This window comes from Festucalex cinctus, chromosome 4, assembly GCF_051991245.1.
Source record: "Festucalex cinctus isolate MCC-2025b chromosome 4, RoL_Fcin_1.0, whole genome shotgun sequence".
NCBI lineage: Eukaryota > Metazoa > Chordata > Actinopteri > Syngnathiformes > Syngnathidae > Festucalex > Festucalex cinctus.
Window position 1 is genome coordinate 26,507,679 of NC_135414.1, and position 21,501 is coordinate 26,529,179.

Genomic DNA, 21,501 nt, shown 5'->3' on the forward strand with positions numbered 1-21,501 from the left:
TATTTTTTTTTTATATTATTTTTTTTTTAGTGGTAGCCAACTTTGCTGCGATCGTGAACGCGCCTGTGTAAATGAACGAGAATAGCGTGCACGCGCTCCCAGGTGTGCAGATAGACGACAAGGCGGAAGTGAGTGGTCACAACAAAACTAGACAGGACAGCAAGGGCCGGTCACGCAGTCGCAACTGGGCCACCACGATGTCTCACAATGACGAAACACGCTATTGTCACAGATTCTCCTACGTGGTTCTCAAAATTCTCCTGTGCTCCTACGCGATCCTTTGGTGGGTGAGTACCGGTTGTTATTTTTTGTAATTCTCTATGGCCGCATGGTACTTTGCTTTTTTTAAACTTCCAAGCATAGAGTTTTCTAAAGACGGTGTGTGTTTGCGTGAGAGTCGATGCAAGCACAGCGTTTGTAAACACTGCTTACAAAGAAAAGTTGACGAAAGTTGACATAAGTGTTTAAAACACGACTTCCCCCGCTCCCACCCTCCCAATCGATGGTTGTAAACGAGTGAATGACTCTCCAGCCAACAAAATGGCAACACCCTCTACGCTACACCTTTACCTTAGCTGCTGTCACCTTTAGTTCAGTTAAACACAAGGACACTTTTTACACTTCCGTCGACTATTTTATTGTCAACCTCGTTCGATGTCTTCTATTTACAATATGCATGCGTTTACACAGATTTCAGCTTTAGTTGACCACAATTGAGGTTGTACAGGGTGTTTGGAAAGTCACATGCACTTATGTTTAACTGGTATTAATGTCATAGTATTACAATTACTATATGTCAAATCGTTTCATTTAATAAAAATAAAAGTGCAGTAACATGTAGACAGACTAATACAAGCATATATATTTTTTGTATTCTGCAAAAAACGAGTAATATTGCTGCACCTTACTGAAACATTTGCAGTAGTTCTTAATCTTCTTCGTTTGTGTCTACTCCAGTCTGCATGACCGTATTTCCAGGATGACTGGGCTGCAAATTGATGCCAAGTGGGCAACATTAATTACATAAATGAATGCTATGCAATGTTTTTAAGCAAAACAATAGCCACAGCTCGGATTAGAATGCAGTTCTACACCACCGTAAACTACAATCATAATTAATAAACATGGTGAAATGAAGGCTACTCACAAATGTTTTTGTGTTTGGCGCATTTCATACACAACGTAACTCAATGTGCTGAACTCTAGCCAGAATATACGATTGAGCATGTGAGGCGCTATATAAATAATTTAGTGTAATTATTGTGTGAATATAAATAATAACCAAAGCATCAGTGCAGTTGTGCTAAAAGAATATACAGATTCCCCGCTCGCTGTATCATGGCAAGCCTAACAGTCTTGTAATGTTGTGGAAATCTGTGGTTTAATGATCATTTTCTATGAGTTTTTACATGATCAATATTGAGAATAGAAATATTGGTTAAAATTTAGTATACATACAGTATAGGACATACATTCTCCTGGTCTCACTGCTGGTAGCACAACTGATAGAAAAAGGAGTCAGCATAAGGGTTCACAATATTTGCCTTATGTTCCCTTGCATAACAGCATTGACATTCTCTGAATAGATTTTCCCTCAATTTAGCCTTGTCTTAAACTATCAGACAAATCAAACGTTATTGCCGTTGGAAGAGGAGAGTCACAAAAAGGAGATACTGAATTGCTCAAGTGATCAAAAGTTTGATTTTATTTCTGTTGAGATGAATTCCAAATCGCAAGCTCCCTTATGGTGTCATTTTCACCCAAAGAAAAAATGCTTTGTGGCGAAGCCTGCAGCTGTATTCTTTCAAAGACAAGACAACCTAGCAGGCAATTTTTGCTGAAACAGATGGCCGATTGACACTTAATGTCGTGTGCTTATATGAGATACTTTTCGAGGAGGAGGAAGTGGAGTGTGGCGCTGGTGCAGTAATGTGTATATTATGGCAAATGAATGCTTTCCTGATAAGGGAGGTGAAACAGATTAATGGCCGCTGTTTGCGTTCTGCCTTCTTGTTGCTGCCACACTTGGTCTCCGTGGAGTGCGGTTTATCTCGGCGGGATGCAGCACACAGTAATGAGCACTTTAGGTCATATTGTCACTTCCTTCAGCAAATGCAGACCAAAGCAAAGCTTCCCACGCTTGTGTTAACATTTGCCCCAGCAGTGTTTTGTTATACACATTATTACATACTGGTGAATTTTGTCCTTATCTAAAGTAGGAGCAGCATTTAAAGCATTCGTTTTTTGTTTTGTTTTTTTAATGAACAATTGAAGGAGGCTGCTGTGTGTTTCAGGTAGGTAGATGCAGTGCATCACACCAGACCAAATCTGGGATCCACAATAATAGTTTCGTCTTCTAATGAGCACAGTGATAGCAATGGCATTTTCCAGGTATCATTTCCTTAATGGCTCAAATTGAATCCAAGTGGCCTTTTTGCATTTTGTCTTTCACAGGAGGTCATTCTCGTGATGAGCTATTTCATTTACGGTACCCTTTATACAAATCTCACAGACTTTTAACCATCCACTTTTATGAGCACTTTATTTGCTCGTCATTTGCTTCATTGTGTGTCAGTAGAGTGACAGATGGTTAACAAACAGTAAAATTCCACATACAGTGTTCTCATTTTCTAGCTTGTTGTTGTTGTTGTTGTTGTTGTTGTTGTTACATGCCATGTATATATTTTTTGCTATGACTGAAGGTATTCCTAATTAAAACTGACCAAAGCTAAGACACGTCGTAGATGAAGGGCACAGCTGAGAGGCTTAATTCATCAGCCTGGTCTAATCACATGATGACAAGGTCAAGTGTAAAATAACTTGCCACGCTTGTATGGGAGGATTCAGCTACTGTAAACTTTAAATGAACAGTATTAAAAACACAGTGGCTCATTTCTGGCTCAGTGGCTCAATTTCTCTATTGAAGAAAGTGCTAGTTTGTGGGAGTGGTTTATCAACTAACTCTGTTATTTTGTTGCTGTTGAGGTCCACCTTAGTTTGCTATAAATACTTGTGATAATTTGACTGGATCTTGCCTTCATGACTCAGAAGCTAGTTTTAGTAGTGACCCAATTCACACATTACGTTTGGTCCACTGAGGAGTTGAGAAACCATTTCCGTTGCTCAATTTGTTCCATGTTATTTCCGGTCTGGAACGTTTCCATTACTCATGTCTTTGCTTTGGCATGATATTGCATTTCTACAGATTGCTGTGTCTGTCTTTGACTGTTCCTGGTCATCCTGCTTAGTGATAATGAGCCCGTCATTAAATACTATGCAAAGAATATTTTTAAGATTTTCTTAAATAGGTGATGCAAATGACACGCGGCTCTAATTCCCGAGTCATCAACCAACAAATGATGATTTTCAGTTCGTTACTGTCAATATAATACAGTATTTTCAAACACTTTTGAACCTTGTTGTTGTTGGTGTTTATGTAAACTCTCCCTCACTGATCAAGAATAGGCAGATGAAATATTTACTTTGTTATATGATTTAACATTTGATTGTTGGCAGGCACTCCAGAGACCCAAGTAGACATACTGTACACATCCAAACAATAAAAAGTAAATTTTCTACATGTATGTCCCCCTGAAACAAACCGACATACACACTGAAGAATGACATTAAACCAGGTACTAGACAAAATCAAGTGGCTGTCTTTTGTGTTTTCAGCTGATTGGCGGCTTCATCCTGGCGATAGGGATATATGCTGAGGTGGAGAGGCAGCGCTACAAGACACTGGAGGGGTTGTTTCTGGCCCCTGCTCTGATTCTTATCCTCCTGGGAATTGTCATGTTCATTGTTTCATTCATTGGCGTCTTGGCATCACTCAGGGATAATCTAGTTCTGCTCAAGGTGGTAAGTAGTACGCTAACATCGTCACCCACACGGGTATTATTTTTTATTTTTTTTTATTTTTATTTTTCCATTTTCTAAGTGTTACATACAATTTACACTGTGTGCTTTGAATACCTTTTTCAATATGATTCTAAGATATTGAAGTACACCATGTCTTGATGATTGCTGTCTTGTTCGACACAGTTCATGTACACACTGGTGGTCTGTCTCATCCTGGAGTTGCTGGGAGGAATTTTGGCATTAGTATTCCGTAACCAGGTAGGCACTTACAAAAAAAAAAAAGGCAATTGTTTTACATAGTTTGAAAATTATTTCAATTTGTACAATCTTTTGCTGGTTAACTGCATGATAAACAGCATTTACAGTGCTCCCCACCCACAAACATCAAATTTCAGTGTAATGTATGGCAGGAAAATGAAAAGATTCTGCACAGAACTTTCTTGCCTCTTTCTGGATGTTTGGACAAATTAGCCCGATGTGACCCTGCCACGCCAGATTGCAACTGGCAGATGTGGGCTGTTAAACTGTCACATTTCCATTTCTGCTTGATTGGGCCAGTCACCTTGACAAACCAGGGCATACCTAGTAAAAAACTTTGGGAACCACTCTGACATCAGTTTGCACGATGATTGAAACAGCCTCTACTCTTAAAAGAGTTTTGATTTCTTCCTTGCCTTATTGTCCAGACAGTGGATATACTGAACAAGAACATACGAAGAGGCATCGTTAACTACTATGATGACCTGGACTTCAAAAACATCATGGACTTCGTTCAGATAGAGGTACCGTTACATTTTCCTGTGCATCAAAACAAGAAGCGTTTGAAGCAATGGTTACAATAAAACACCATAACCAATCCTGCTAAGAAGTTGACATTGACAACCAGCATTTGCTTGGCTACAATTTGCTTTTTGCAAATTTGTAACATTACATTTACATGCAACCGACACTCTACCCGCGGCTTTCAAGTATTCCACACTTCTCAACTCAACTTTCTTTATGAAGCGCTTTAAGAACAGGCATTGCTGTATATAAACATAAATATCGGTTGTGCAGTAAAGAATAAGGTCACAATGCAAAACAAGAAAAAACTTCTGACCCATTAAACAGCCTGACGCAGATCTTATCAGCTTTTATCAAAGCACATTAAGATGAATAATATGGTGGCCACAATTCCTCATACATTAGGATTAGGCAGACTATAAAAAAAAGAAAAGTAAAAGAGCTACAAAATGCTTTGCAGCATCTGTTACCAAATAAATTGCAAATGCAATGATTAATCTGAGCAATAAAAAAAAGAACAACCGCAATTTGAAGGTAGTTAAGACCCTGTAAGTAATTTTCTTGATTTATTTCTCGTACTTTTTTGTTGAGCTACAGAAAAGTACCGTTAATGTACTAATGTTGTGAAATATACCTACACCTGCCTCATAATTTTTTTTTAGGTTGAAATGACTTGTTTTCCTCTTAATCAAACTTGCCTTTCAATAATGTTCCACTTAGAATTAGCAGCTTCACTATTTCATTCACAGGTACACAATAAATTGTAAGTATTGTTGTAAAACACAATTTTTGTGCCCTTTTATGATTTGGTGGCAGCAGGTGGGTGGCTGTGTCTCACTCGTTTCAAACCCGGAAATAAATTTTTCGCCTGTATGAAAGCTTCTGCGCATTTTGATTGGCTAGAACTTGGCACGTTGCCACTGTCATGAACTGGAGGTTGGATCCCAAAGCGCAGACGCAAATAAGAGTTTAACTATTTATTCACATCGAGAGGCATGAAACAAACTTGACTAGACGAGAAACAAAGAGAGTTGCACAGATGAACAGAAGGCAATAATCCGACAAACACTTCTAAATAAAGATTGACATCACATAGGTCCAGACATCACATAGCGTCTTTCCAGTTGAAACCAGATGATGGTTACATCAGTTCAAAACAGAAACTTGCCCTCACGTTCATGAACCCAAACTTAACAGGTCATGAACTCGAACTTAACCCTGGCGTGACCCCAGACATGACTGCCACATTGTGAGTCTGCAATTCAGATTGTGTATGACCGCAAAAAACACTGGCCGAGATTCGGCCACTCATTAAATTTAGTAACAGGACACCGCACGGGAGCCTTAAATGACAGCTTGTATCACACACAGTGTTTATTTATTTCAAGTGACATTTCACGCTATTCTCGTTCTGTATTCCAATGGAAATGTGACATTTACTGTCAAAAGGCGCAGACAATGCGTTACAAAATGAAATGAATAATTATTTCACGTGTGAAAAACGCATAGGAAAGGTTGAAAATTTGAAGTAGTACAAATGGTAGCATAGGGCTAATTATCAGCCACATGAGTATAAAACATTCAGTAAATTTGAGTAGTTTTCATTGTGGTTGTGTGACACCCAATGATCATGCATGTTTTTCAGTTCATTACTAGTGCTGCCCAATTATGTCAATTTGGCATTGCAGTTTTTACAGACCACATTTTACATTCAAAGCAGCCTATCATTAAGTAGTGTATAGGCTGTGTAAACATTTAAATAGATGATGAGCCATCATGGAATAAGCTAGAGATACACAATAATAAAAGTCACAAGCCTTTGTATTGTCATTGCAGTCGTACAGAAAAAAACAAGAACAAAAAAAAAACCCCTATAAATTGAATGCCTAAATCAGAAGCGTAGTCCAAATTTGTGGCTATCGGGAACTTGGCAGTCACTGCCTTTTTGTTGGTTCAGGCACATGTACTGCTGCGGGAGCCATTATTAATCAGCATCTCAGAGTAAGCTGCCTGATTGTGGGTGGGAAGAATGTATTCATCACATCAAGTGATACATTGCTCGGATACATTATTGCGGTTGCACTATTGGTGCTCCCGTTCTGCAGAACGTGTTCTTCTTTTGTCCGTGTACTTACTGTCAAGTTATTTGTGGGTGTTACAGCTTACAATAATTGGCCTGTCCAGCTGCACGGTTTCATCACCATGTATTTCTCCTGTGGCTGTAACTAACCTTCACTAAAAGAATGTCCTCTTCCAAGAATTGGACAATTACGATGTGCTCACACTGATTTGTCTCTCAGCATCAACGTGCGTTGGAAGATTGTGAGGGATAAGAATTTTCATATGCACGGGAAAAAAATTGAATAAATATTCATTGTGAGCCAATTTTAGTGGTTCCTTTGCACCACAACTGGATGTCCAAACTGTTTTAATACTGCACAGAGTGATATGTAAGAGAGGAATCTGCCTTTACAACATAATAATAATAATAATAATAATAATAAAATCAATAAAATAAATATAATATATATTAATAAAGAGATATAATAAATAAATAAACCTTTACAACATTTGGATTACTATATTCAGGCAGTTCTGATAAATTTGTGGTCTATAATATACAATGTTTGAGCAAAGACTTCTCATCAGCAGATCAATTAATTTAAAAGTGAGAATTAATAGCAAATCTACTGATGTGAGACTGTACGTTCAATGTGGTAAAGATGTTCAATGCGTTTATACAAAAAATAATAATAATAATACAAACAAGACTTGTGGCTTGATGGCAGACTTTGAGATAAAAATAAAAACCTCACTTGTATCCTCGTTGCAGTTGAGAGAGCATCTGTAGTGGTTCATTTGCTGAATACCATTTTAGATTTGGGTTAAATGTATATTTGTTGTGACATTTTTCATACACAATTCTCCTCCACATTTACAAATCATATTAAGCCCTTCCCCAAAGCAGCATTAAACTACATGGTTCAAGTGACACCATTTATCTCCAACCCCACCCCCCCCAAAGTAGCACAGGTAAGCCTTATGACAGCAGAGGGAAAACACAAAACAGAATTGGAAATCCTCACATCAGTTGACCTTCAATCATGTGTGACTAAAAATCACATCTATCCTCCACCTCGACTGCAGTGTGAGCAACTGTCATTGCCTGCAGGATGTCCATGAAATTTGCCCACCATTTGACGTTCAGTAAATGTTAGCACAGTTAAATCGAATGGGTGAACATAACAGACAGTCAAAGTAATTACATATTGGTACTTAACTGAGATTACAAATTAAATCTTGCAACATAAATCCAGTTTACCAGACGTTCTACACTTACATGACGGCACCGGAGGCACTGTTTTTTTATGGATGTGAAATTTACCTTCTGTTTACCATCAACTGCTGTGGTGGACATTCTAGCAATTTCCACGCCAGTTGCATGCTTAGTCCAAGCTTTTAGGTCTTTGTCTGTGGCGTTGCATGAATCTCCACCCAGAACGTTCTCATGTGGAAGTTAGTTTTTCATCGGGGACTAATTTCATTAATTTTTATGTCTACCCTGTCAGCTGCGTATATGATTGCTTTGGTGCAAGCTGGTGTGCTCACTAATGCAGATTTTAACACCAAGTTTAAAGACCCCACAAAGTCATTTTTGTAATTTGTTTCTAAATATGTTTATAGTTCTGAAAAAGATGTGCAGACTGAGAACAATTTCAGACTGAATTGTTGAAATACAGTACAGCGTTCAACTTGTCACCTTCTCAGCTGGCTGGATTTTTTTTTTTTTTTTTTTTTTTTTTTTTTTGAGCTGTGGCTAAAACAACACCCAGCACTTTGGCCTCTATTCAGTTTGCAGTTAGCCTTTTAGCTTTGCAAGTTGAATGGCTCCACTGCGAATTGGCCGACTATTAGCAGCTAGTAGCTTTTTAGCGCTGGTTGGCTCTGTCCAGAGACACTTGGGAAAGTCCATTAAGTTTGCTAGCCCGTGAAGCTAACGAGGAGTGAACTCACTAACTTGCGTTAGCGCCTTACTCGGCTTTGTTGTGTGTGTGTGTGTGCGCGTGTGTGTGTGTGTGTGTGTGGGTCCCATCATAACAGAGAAAGGAAAGTTAACGGTTTACTAAACACAGTGGCACACCTTTTTTTTTTTTTTTTTTTTTTTTTTTTTCCGCCTGCAGCTGACTAGCTACTTAGTGCATTTCATACACTATGTGCTTCACATACTGTAATGTAAAGTATTTAAAAGCATAAAGAAATAAAAATAGCTTACTAAAAGAGCGGACACTGCAAGAACATAAATTTAGTAAAACATTGTTTTCATCGTACTTTTATTATAGGTATGGAAAAAAAGAGCATACTTTAACCGGGATTTAAAAGAATCAATTTACACTTTATTGGTATGTTTGGAATCTCAAGTCATTCATATTATTCACTCTGATAATAAAGGATACCAGCAGTGTTATACACAAGTACTTTTAAGAGTGATTTTTATGGGGTATTATTATATAGAGTATATGGGGCTTGTTAATATTCTTCTGAGTTGCGGCACATTTACAAGATTTTTTTTACATTTTTTTATGGCCTTTACAAAGTCTTTAAGTCATGCAAACCCAATCAATTAACACCTTTTTATACAATTTGTCACAATGACAATAACAACACATTTTTCTTTCTTTGAGTTTTAGTCGTCACTTGACGTAATGACTGACAAAGGCAAGGAAAACATGCCGCACATGCTGCCAAGATGGCAATTAGGGGCTAGTTAGTATGTCATTCCGATTTCTATTGAACAGCCAGTCATCAGTCAGACGGGTGGGCTGGCAGTGTGCTTCAAAATGTATTCATCTACTCCTTGCGCAGTGGCATGTTTGACTGAGGATTACTTCCTAGGAAAGGACTGCTGGGGATGGAAATAGGCAAGAGGCTTAGTCCATCAGTAAACAAACACTGGGTCCAATCATTCTTCAGGGACTTCATCTTGGTTGTGTTGATGCTAGCTTTAAGAGAAAGATATCTCACTTTGCTTTTATGTGCCAGCACATTCCCCTTGAAGCAGATGATCATCAATCTTCTCATCATCGTCATTCACGGCAGAGCTACAGTGTTTGATTGCATTGTTGTATGCAGTAAGCATCTTCTTTTTTTTTTTTTTTTTTTTTAAACTGTTATAGACAGTAATTGTGCCCAAATTGCTTTGGCTCCCACTGCCCCTTACTTTAGGGTTTGTTGTTTTTTTGTAGTTTTTGTTTTTTGTTTTTTTGGGGGGGTGGGAAGAAACTGTTTTGTGAGGACAGTTGGGTTTAGAAAATAACATCATGGTACATTTGCATCATATCTGCATGCTGATCACACCACTTGTCAAAGAACGGACTAAATGAATCCGACTTTATTCCTTTCTTTTTCTCCCTTCCTTTAAGAACGATGTTTCCTCTGCGGAATTTTGTCTCATTTGTTCTTTTCTTTTTACATCTTGTTCAGCTCACTTTCCCTGCTTCGGATAAAATATTTATCTGGTAAAAGGGCAACAAAGCAGAGCTTGTTGTAGTGTGGCTGCCAAGTTGCTCTGTTCAAAAACTCAGCAGGTGTTACAATTTGTTGCTTGATTCAATTTGCTGAATTTGTGCTCAGTTTGTCCCTTTAGGACGATATTCTCATGGTGGGTAACCACATCAAAGCAACTGCTGCTATTTAATTTGCCTCATCTTTTATGTTTTCTAAATCAAACTGGAATTGGCTCAGTAAATTTCATTTTATCTATTGATTTAATTCTGCTTTTCCACCCAGATATTTGGGGCACAAACCGTGCCTGTCAGAGCTTGATCGGTGTTTTCCATTTTTTCCACACTGGAGAAGTTTGCCCGGTGACATTCTGTGCTGTGTGTTGACTGTGTCAGTCAATATTCTATCTTGAGAGCATTATGTGTTGTCGATCTAATCATATGTGTTGCTGGCTGAGTTATTTATACCGACATTGGGTCGACAAAGCCTCAGTCTGTACACCATGTGTAAAAACTGCTAAGTCATTTCTGCAAATCTTCATCCCAAAAGGGATAATGGGTCAAAACAATGCTTAACATTACTTCACCACTATAAAATGATTCCCTGTACAGTATTTTGTGTATATAATACTAAACACGAGCTGAAACTATTTGCTCAAATGTCCGTCATTTATTGTTAGCCACAGGCTGAATAATGTGTCCTGCTGTGTTTAATAAACGGTTAACTTTTATTAATGTTTCTGTTATGTGGATCGACACACAAAACACCAAGTGAGGAGGTAATTGCATGGACGAGCCCACCGCACATCCACGGCATCGCCTCCAGAATTCTGTTAGCTTGTGAGTTAGCTTGTGGCTAGCAGCTCTTGTCACGCCGTGGAAATCCCTGCAACATGGATTAATTCCAGTCAACGGAGAGTTTAAGCAGATATATTTTCGTGGCTCAAATGTGTAGGCATTTGAAAGCATATAAAAGGTGTTGGACGAATAAGTTAATTTTCAAGGGGGACCACACACAATGTCCACAGCGCTTGAAAGTGGAGATGATGGATTGGTTTCTCATTATATTGAAGCTTATATACTTTGCTTTTTTTAAAAAAAAAAACATTCAAATTTGGCAGGTTTGTTAATGTCACTCTTCTCTATGGTGTGTCAAATTTCCAAAAAGTTTATTTTCACTTTACAGGGACTTTAAAGCTTCTGAACACAGAAAGTTGAATTTCGAATCACTACTGCCACCTGTGGCCCAAACATGAAACTGCATTTTCCCTTCGTCACATAAACGAGGCACACATGCAGTCACATCAGCAGACAGAGGGCGGGAAATTCGAATTATTGGCCAAAAGCTTGCAGGAGTTCCCATTAGGAACAGATAAGATGTTGATCCACTAATTAAAAAATGTTTGTCATAAATGGTCAAATAAAAAAAGCTATTATAAAGATGCCTTGGGGCAAATTGTTGCAAAGTGCAGCTTTAAATGCCTGGTACTCTACAGTTGAGTAAATAAACTCTGGATGCCACTGTATTTGATTTTTTTTTTCTTTCTGTAGTACTGTAGAAAGGGTTAGACTTTCCTTTTAACTAATTTTATTAGGAGTTTGTCTGTCTGTCCTCAATAGAAAATCTTCCCATTGATGTTGTTTTTCAGTACATAAATGGACAAACACAAACTCAAAATTGCACACATATTTTCTTGTTGATTGTGTCACCCTTCGGCACCCAATCTGAATCGTTCTGATTACAATTTGTCTTCTCAATCAGTTGCTTTCAGATTCTTTTGAATACTGAACCTCCTCCGTCATGTCTTTTCTCTCAAAAGTTTAAGTGTTGTGGCGGCCAAGGGTATAAAGACTGGTCCGTCAACATGTACCACAACTGTTCTGCACGAGGCCCACTGGCCTGTGGCGTGCCATATACCTGCTGCATTATGAAGGTGAGTAGCATTTATGTTGATGGCTTTTTAGCAACGTGACACAGACCTGTTAAAAAAAAAAAATTCTCCCCGGAAATTCAAATTGTAACAAAGGAACGGGAATGGGGGCTCTCACAATTGGCAATTTTTAGTCTTGCTGGACGGTCAAGCAGTTTAAAGGTGAAAGTCCATTTAAAAAAAAATTGAAAATATGTCCTATGTAGCCCCACTAGTCTAAATATGGTATTCTGGTTCATATTGTGTTAGTAGAATATGAGTTAAGCAGCAAAATCCATCCATTTTTATCCATCTCAAGGGGTGGCCATTTTGCCACTTGATGTCGACTGAAGATGACATCAATGTTGCTAAGGTTATGTAACAACCAATCACAGAGCAGCTTTAGAAAACAGGTGAGCTCTGATTGGCCGTTGCCTGAGCTCTGAGTCACATCGCTGTCATCTTCAGTCGACAGCAAGTGGCAAAATGGCCGCCCCCTGAGACGGATAAAAGCGGCTGGATTTTGCTTCATAACTCATATTCCACAAATGTAATATTAATCAGAATGTCATGTTTAGTGAAGTCACATATAACACTATTGTCAAGAAATGTTTAAGGTTGACTTCCACTTTAAAGTGAATGACCATCACTTTATTCCATTACGCTCTTAACCATAGCCAAGTCAATATATTGCATTGAATCCATTTAATGTTTCATAGTGACACCAATTGCAGACATTTATGGTGGCCACGTTGTTGTAGGTTTATGGAAATCAAACCCACTCAAGGAAAGGAATTGGTTCGAGTGAAGCCAAAGTCTGACTCGAGAAAATTACCGTGCTTGAGAGTTGACAACCCTGTTTTATTTCAGATCATTAATTTTGCCTAAAGTGACCAGAAAGAGTATAATTTCATCTTTCCTAATTATATATTTACAATGCATCTGCAATGTCCAGAACCTGTGATTCACTTTGTGGACTGTATACCATTATACTTGCAGTAACACAACCATTTCCTTGTTGTTTTCTCCCACCAAAACTCATTTTAAATAGCCCTGAGATTTACCACAAATGACCATCATCTACCGCGTAATACATGAAAGTCACACACCACCACGTGGAAATTCATCCCATCTGTTAGTACAAGCTGGCCCTCGCACATGTCGACTCGAAGGGCGTGTGCGCAGCTGCTGTCTGTGCTGCCATGCCGGAGCAAATTGAAATGCTGAATTGATAACATTATGCCCGCATATTCATCACCCCGCCGACTGATTTGTGCAGATAATCAGCACATATGAGAACCGACTCCGGAGGACCGCAAATTTGCTCGAGTAGCTCTTTGTGCGCCATCGATATGAGCAATCGCGCAATACTTGCAATGTATTTCACACTTAAATGTCAAGTGCGGTGGGCTGCCAAGCCATAATTTTGCTTATGAGTATTTTCTGTCCATGCTCAGAATTTTGATTGTAATCATCTAGTTGATGATTGATTATTTGTCTCAAGCAAGCACAAGCGTAAAATGTTCAATCAGAAAAAAATAATAATTGCAGACTGTGATAGAGTGCAAGTTGGAGTAGGGGCTGAAGGAAGCGACCCCCTTACAATCTAATAATTTCAACAGCCATTACGGCACGATTATGTGCTTTTGGATATTATTTCAGCAAGGGTTTTTGTCTCTTGTTTCATCTTTTAGATGAATTGACACTAGCAGGATAACATTTCATGTGATGCATGCTCATTCTCACTTTTTATTACTATTTTTCTTTTCCCTTGCTTGTATTGAATTGTGTTCACTGATAAATGTATTTTATGCATATTTTGTCCTTCAATTCTCCAAGTCATATCGTAATGTTCAAAGTGATGCAGCTAATCTGATGAGTCAAACCAATAAAAGCAAGTTGCCCAAAAAAAAAGAAAAAAAAAAAAAAAAAAGATAAATCCTCTACCCTTCATCTCTTCTGTGCCAGATGGCCACATTGGTAGGAGCTCATCTTGGGGATATTGATATGAATCTTTGTGGGTGGTGTAGTCTATTTATCCATTTTGTCATATTTCATTTCTAATGTTTCTCATTTTTTTTCCCTACCTTGTTTCCTTTCTCTTCTGTAGCCAAAGGAAGTAGTAAACACATTGTGTGGCTACAAGGTGTTGGAACAAGAGGTAAGGCTGATGAATGAGACCAAATCACATCAAATATTTTTAGATGAAATATTGCATTTGTTGGGGCATCATTTAAAAGTGGCAGCCAAAGGCAAATATTATAAAGTTTAACATTCAGGTGCTGCACCTGTATTTACTTTCATTGAAATGTGCTCAATATATTTTTTTTCCCTGGCAAACTCTTTTCACGGAATTGTTTAGTCAGTTGGTGTCACTTTCAGTTTAGTTTTCAATCCGTTATCTCGGACTACAGACGTATTTGAGGTGTCAGAAAAGTTCCTGAGAAGAGCTCCTGTGTTGATTACTTCGTTCGGTGCGTGAGAAGTGGTGAGCGTTGAGTCAGGACAACACGTCTGCACAGTGCACGGAGCATCTGACAGTTCCCGCAGGGCGAAAAGAACTAAGAAGAAAAAGAAAAAAAACTTTCCCAAGCTCAAAGGGTCAGCAAGAGTTTTTGATTTCAGGGAGGTCACTTCGAAGAGGAAAACTTTTTTACTTTGGTTTTGAAAAATCTTTTGTGACACCAGACCTGAAACTTTTCCGCACTTTCTGAAAATCGTCACTACAGGGTGAGAAACAGCAATGTTGTTCTCATTAAAATGTATTCAATTGTATGCATGATGCAACGGGTGGCGCTTGAACCGAGGCCATTTTAGCCAATCAGAAAACTGAAGAAAGTCGTTTCCAGAAAAGGCAGCTTACTGTACCAAATGGCAAATTTAATGAGGAGGAATCATATTTGTGGACCAATAAATATTCTAAAAAAAATTTGGAAGACTAAAAGATTAAAGCTAAAAAAAGTAACAAGGTACCGAGTGTCCAGCACATTTGTCTGATGTTCTTTTCGTTTTGTTTCGCTTGTTCCTCCGCCGCGGTTGCCTCGTTAGCGCTTGGACCTGATCGACAGCATCCACATCAGAGGCTGCACCGACGCCTTCTTCATTTGGCTAACGGACAACTACAAGATTATGGCAGCAGTGCTGCTCGGGATCCTGCTTCCTCAGGTACACGTACGCGCACACACAATCCGCCGTTTCAATATTTTCATTTCATTTACTCTGTGTATGGACGACGGGTACACAGTGGCACAAGCCCGCATTTCTAAATCAAAAACGACCGGTAGGAACTCACTTTTTTTGAGGGGAGGTTTGGAGCAGATTATTTTCAAACATGCCTCCATATTCAACAGTCCGTTTTTAATTTGCAATTTAATTTGTTTCAGCTCAGGTTTTTACTGCCGAACATCTGTCTAGTGAAATACATTTCATCACTCATCACGTTCATGTCTGACTCTTTTGCATTTCAACAGTTTGACTGGTCATCCCAGTACGTTGCAAATAATGTTAATTTTATCTGCCATTTTTAAATTTATTCTCAGTGTTAGTAAAGTTTCAAAGACGCTTGTTAGTTTTTATAATAGTTATCCAACCTCATCCCGTTTTTTATTTAGTCTATTTTTAGTCTACTATAAAGCTAACATATTAGTCTTTATTTTAGTCCGAGAAAATATCATTTTATTAGGCTAGCTCAATGTTTTAACCTAATTTTAGTCAGGGCAATCACTTTACACCTGTGTGTGTGTGTGTGTGTATATATATATATATTTTTTTTGGTCAGCAGGTTATGTTGAATATTTCGGATCTAAAACTATTTCACATATAATTTTCTCATCTTTTTGATGACAAACAATTTCGCACGCAATTACAGTATATCAACAAGTGTGTACTCTGGCTACATGCTACGAGCTAGTCAGTTAGCAAACATTACTTAGCGGTTGGATTAATATTATTGTTGAAATGTTATAGCCGTTTAACAACGGTTAACATATTTTTTATTCCATTTAATTTCTTCAATACTAAATGTTTGATATAAATATATTAGAAAGTGCTGTTTATCCTCATTACAAAAACATTGCAATTTTTGTTTATTTGTATTTAAAATTTTTCCTTTTTAGTTCTTCGGTGTAGCCATCAGCTGGTTGTACATCACCCGAGTGGAAGACGCCATCAGCGAGTACAGCCACTACACGGACGTCCTTCTGGACTCCAACGCGCAGGACAGACACCTCAAAAGTCAGGGCCGAATGGCCAAGTGGTTTATGTGCATGCCTGAGATCGACTGACGAGCAGCGAGCTGACGGCTGACGTTCACTTGAGTGTCCCCTCAATCACACAAACAATTTCATCCTGGACTCAAATCAAGTCTACAGAACTGATTTCGTTCTCACCGCTCGGGGACAAACACCGTGAAGTGATGCGCTCAAACAAATTGAGGTTCCACTCTGAAGTACAGTATTACTTCGCTTCTCATTGCAATACCAATCGGGACGTGAATGCAAATTTTGTACTTCAGCAAACGTGCAGTGCCACAATCCGCAAGACGCTCATCTCATCATTTCAACCTAGAGCTGAAAACACTGTGGGGATCTCAGGATATTAATGAGTCCTTTTTTTTGGTAAATATTATTTATTGCGTGATCCTGTGGAATACTAAATAGTTTTTTGCTTTTTTTGTTTTTATTGCGCATCCACAAGTGTTGGTTGTCTGTACATGATGCCCAATGTTGCCGTTATCTTTAAGTGACCAAGATGATGTATATAAGGGATTATGACTCGTAAATTCAATATTGTGTTTTAAGCCGGTGCTCATCTACCATTGAACCTGTGTGATAAGTGAAAACAGATCAATGTGAAGTTTAAACGGGCTCTTTTAAAACATGCAGAAAGTCAGTCATTTGATTAAATTGCAAGGTTATAACGGGATTAAGTAAAACGGTGGTTCTCAAACTTTTTACACCAAGTAATTAACTCTCCAAGTACAATCTTCGCCATTATTATTTATTGTAAGACACTTTAACATTATGGAGTTTGATTATTAATATTGTTCTAAAATATAGAAAAAAAACCATTCAGTTAAAGTGTACTGCACATTAAAAATGTACTTTAATGTTTAAAAACAGGTTAAATGAAAATGTAATGAATATAAAAGTGCTATTTAAGTACACTCCATTTACCATTTAAAAGTTAAATACAACTGAACTGCAAGAGATCTTATATCTACCACCAGAGGGAGCCCGCATTCTACGAGTGGTACCAACACCACGTTTAGTGAATACTGAACTATATAAAGAAGTGTATTTGTGAAGCAGCCTGTACACGTATTGATATTTTTCTTTCCATAAAATGTGGATGAAGCGATTGGCTGAACATGATACTCATTACTGAATGACGTGCTTTTGACATACTACTGAAATTGATGAGAATGTGACGGTTTCCTCCCTCAACCCCATCTTAAATCATCCCTTGATCACATGACACAGCATCAGGCCTCTTCCAGGCCTTTTTTTTTTTTTTTTTTTTTTTTAAATAAACCTCAGTTGTTCCTGATTTTAAGTGATGTGTGTAATTAGATAATCATCTATGCAAGTTGCTGATTGTTTTTGGTTTTTTTTTTTTGCTTAAAATGTAATGTGAAATGAAGTAAAACGCCTTGAGTGGTTTTGACTTTTTGTTTAATTGAATTTGGGCATGGAGGATCGTTATGTACTTTCTAACATGACACCACCATGCAGTCTTGTCAGTTGTTCTTAAACTTCAAACAAAATAAAACATTGGTTTGAATTGTTTCAAACTAAGCTGTTTGGCTGAGCCGTTACAGCCAAAGAAGATAATCCATTTATTGCAAGTATATAATTAGAATTAGTTTGATTTACAGTACAGTTCTGTACATCTTTTATCGAATGCAATTAAATTATCCTTGCAGTTAAAGTATTTCACATATCAAATCACCTGCAGTTGCGCATGGCATTTATTTTGTGTAAATATCAAATATCATGCAAATGTCAGAAGGATTAGACCTTTGTGTGCAATAAGTGGGCCGTAAAAGCTGCTTAGTAGTTGTTTTATATTTTTATTTCCACTACTACTGCTGCTCGGAGGGTTTCCAACAGAATGGAGTCCTAACATTTTAGCACTTCTAAGCAGCAAGGAGACAATTACTCTAAATCACCAACGAGGGGGAAGATGAAGTTATTTCAAATGGTCTGGAAGATGTAGTCATGCGTTAAAAAATAAATAACTGAATTTGTTTATTACTCTTTGGTCTTTTATTTTTTTTAGATTCCAGTAGTTGGGCTTAAGCACTAAGCTAGCTAGCTAGCTAACTAGCTAGCTAACTAGCTTAGTTATTTCTGTCCTGTGTGTCCTAACAAAAGCTTCTGCTTTTCAAGATGCCAAAACATGAGGGCAAAGTGGCCTCTTACATCATATGCTGGTTAGTCACAAAGTCGCCAGCAGATGATGTGATCATCCACCGAGCACATGAGATCAGAAGATTTACCACAATTACCCGCAACACTCATGCAGTGTGTCAATGTATTTTGGTTGTAGCCTTTTCCTGTTTAGAACAGGAAATGGGTTTGTAGAGACCACACTATATCCCATCATGCATCCACTGTCTCATACATTCTAATACAAAAGCGGATGGAAAAACATTTTGAATGTTGTTGGTGGAGAAGTTGGTCAATTCTGTAATGTGTCTCAAACTTCGATTCATTTCCTTTTTTTCCCATCAGAACCCCCCCCCAGTTCTCATTTGCGCAGACGTGAGGTCATCAGCATTTGACATCTTTTAAGCTTTGCATTATATGTACGCCTCTCATTCCTTTGCACATTGCTTGCCAATTGACATTCGAGCAGCGGTGCAGAATTGCCACCCGGCAAGAGGTTTTTCTGTCCCCGACTGCAGTTCAATCTACTGCAGCCCCTGTTCATCGGTGCTGCTAGCAGCAGAACTGCCGCTGTGTGATTTGTCAAAAAAACAGATCTTGTTTGGAGAAACTTGTGTAAATTGTTGGAGCAGTGTGACAGCCATTACGCTTCCCCGAACTGGTGCTTGAACTGCATTTGGGGACAGAAAAACTGGAGGCAATTTTTCAGCGAAAGACAATTGGCAAGGCATGTGCGTACTGAAGACTAACCTGACCAAATGATACATGAAACAAAATTAGGAAGTGTTGAAATGTTTGTAGCATGACTTAATTGTAATGGAGAGTTGGTATAACACGAAAAAAAAATGTACATCATAACTGACATAACATGATTGTGCCCGAGAGTGCAGGGAAACGACTGACACCTCGTCCATCACTTCTGTCTTTGATTTGTTGTTTTTCCTGGGGTGTGGTGGTTTCTTGAAAATCAAATTACAGGCACAGGAAGGTGCCAGGCAGAGCTGATTTTTTTTTTTTTTTTTCCCTCCCCTCTCTCCCACTCTACAGATCATTTTTAATGTCAAGTCATGCTGACACAAATATGATGAAGTGATTTTTTTAATTGTCTCTTTAGGTGTGTGGAGTGGCAGAAACAAAGGCAGCTAATGAAAAAAAACAAAAAAACAATGACACTTAAATAACAGACATCACCTGTATCATCATCGTCGTCACTAACCCAATACACCCAATTTCCACGGATTCATTTCCACATGCTAATGAGTAGACTCACTGTATAATCTTAATTGATGTCTGGGTTAGTCGGCTGAAAGAGATTCAAATCACATCAGCGTACATTTCCGCCAGTTCTGGTGTAATGATGCATGAAGCAACCTTTTCTCTTTTATAAGTGATAACGAACCTGTAAGCACATTTGTCAGCCATCGGTGTGCATCCGTTTAAAGTTTAGGATGCGCTTTATGTTTTATACAAGCTACCTTAAAGTTATTTTTTTCCTCTATCCAAGGTCTGGTGCCTAACTTAATTGCATGTTGTGCTAAACTCTCCGAATTATCTGAAGCCTTTGGGATTGATGTCGAGGGTTACGCGAGAGTAGCAGGAGCTACGCAGGAGGGCAATGCCCCCAATTTTCCGGTCAATTGTTTTGGATCTATCATCCAAAATGGCCGTGCCTTGACAACCAACATTTTGTTGCCCTCATATATTAGTCCGCTAATCATTGTCGTCTGCTTGCTGGCATTTAAGCGAGAGGAAAACACTCAATAAACAAACGGGGAGATTGAATTCACAAAGCGGAAGCGCAACAACAAAAAATGGCAATCTTTTCGAAAATCACATTTACGATAAACTCCACCTGTCAAAGAAGTAAACAACATTGCTTTTTAAAGGTAAAATTAGGTTATAGATAAAATGGCGGAAATGAAAAGGTTGTGCTAGTGCCCATAGGCCCTGATCGCAACCGTCCTCAGTCTATACGGCTTGTGTGTATTCTGCCTGAGGGACAGACTGCAATTACACAGCATGTGCACGTGGGAGAGATTCCGAGCCAATGGGCCTGAAAATGAAAACCTTCAGAAACTAAATTAGCACAAGGTCGAGGAAATAAACACTTTATTTAACGCACACAAAAAAATTGAGACATGATATGAACTGTCAGTGAAGTTTGTTTTGCTGGAGCACCACTTGATGTTAATAATAGTTTAAGATGAGCAAGCTTTAGAAGTGTTCCTTTTAAAAGTACAAGTTCATCCCGCGTAATGGGATGTTGGGATGAGGTAGGTACTCAAGCAGTATGTAATGAAATGAAGCGAGTCAAGATGAGCTTCCATTTAAGTCATTGCTGTTCCGTTTAGGTGCCAGTTGTGCTCATTTCAAACAGTTTGAAACTTTCAAACAAATCAAGAACAAGACGCGAACTGAATGCTAACGCTAATAAAAACAGCGAAGGTCACCATGCCGCCCGACTATTAAAATGTCATTTAAAAAAAAACCATTGCCCTAAACAGTTAGTACATTTTATGATGTTCCCCATTTGCCCCTTGCAGCAGATTATTTCGCTTTCGATGATTTCCTATGGGAACATTTGTGAGGTCAGTAGCTTGACCGGCATTGTTTAATGGACTTTGTTGATGTTTTTTTTTATGCTCCCCTGAAGGTGCTAAAATTCACTTGTGTGATTCACTTATGCTTATGCACAATTAAAAAAACAAACACGTGTAAGTAATATGTCCCTTTAATAGGTTTTTTACCATATTTTCCATTTATTTGCTACATTAACTCATTTGCTCCCAAAAACGTATAAATACATTATATTTTAAATGTTTTAAGTTTCACAAGGACGTAATTATACGTTTTTTTTGGGTTTTTTTTTTTAATGATAAGCATACAGAAGGCTTTGATGCAGCCTCTCAACTGCAAAGAACGGTTGCAGAAATGGTAGCTATTACACAAACGGACAGCAGGTGGCAGAAGAGCAAAGGAGATCAACCAGGGCCATGTAAAAAAAAAAAAAAAAAAGCTCAATTTCTCACAATATGAATAATGATGAAACTTAACTAT

At 38.3% G+C, this 21,501-nt stretch overlaps 1 protein-coding gene across 1 annotated transcript; it reads left to right on the forward strand.

Moving 5' to 3' along the window:
• Positions 1–108: 108 nt before the first annotated feature.
• tspan15 (tetraspanin 15) lies at positions 109–17,714 on the forward strand. The gene is made up of 8 exons (XM_077519967.1): positions 109–287; positions 3,676–3,861; positions 4,045–4,119; positions 4,548–4,643; positions 11,966–12,079; positions 14,166–14,216; positions 15,104–15,220; positions 16,171–17,714. The coding sequence occupies exons 1-8, from the start codon at positions 198–200 to the stop codon at positions 16,336–16,338; spliced, it is 897 nt and encodes a 298-aa protein (XP_077376093.1). The 5' UTR covers positions 109–197; the 3' UTR covers positions 16,339–17,714.
• The last annotated feature ends 3,787 nt before the right edge of the window (positions 17,715–21,501 follow it).

What these genes read in the sequence shown, in the direction of transcription:
- tspan15 (XM_077519967.1), top strand. Translation starts at nt 198, where the DNA reads ATGTCTCACAATGACGAAACACGCTATTGTCACAGATTCTCCTACGTG. An exon ending in CCTACGCGATCCTTTGGTGG is followed by an intron (nt 288 to 3,675) that starts GTGAGTACCGGT and finishes TTGTGTTTTCAG; the next exon opens with CTGATTGGCGGCTTCATCCT. An exon ending in ACAAGGTGTTGGAACAAGAG is followed by an intron (nt 14,217 to 15,103) that starts GTAAGGCTGATG and finishes TTGCCTCGTTAG; the next exon opens with CGCTTGGACCTGATCGACAG.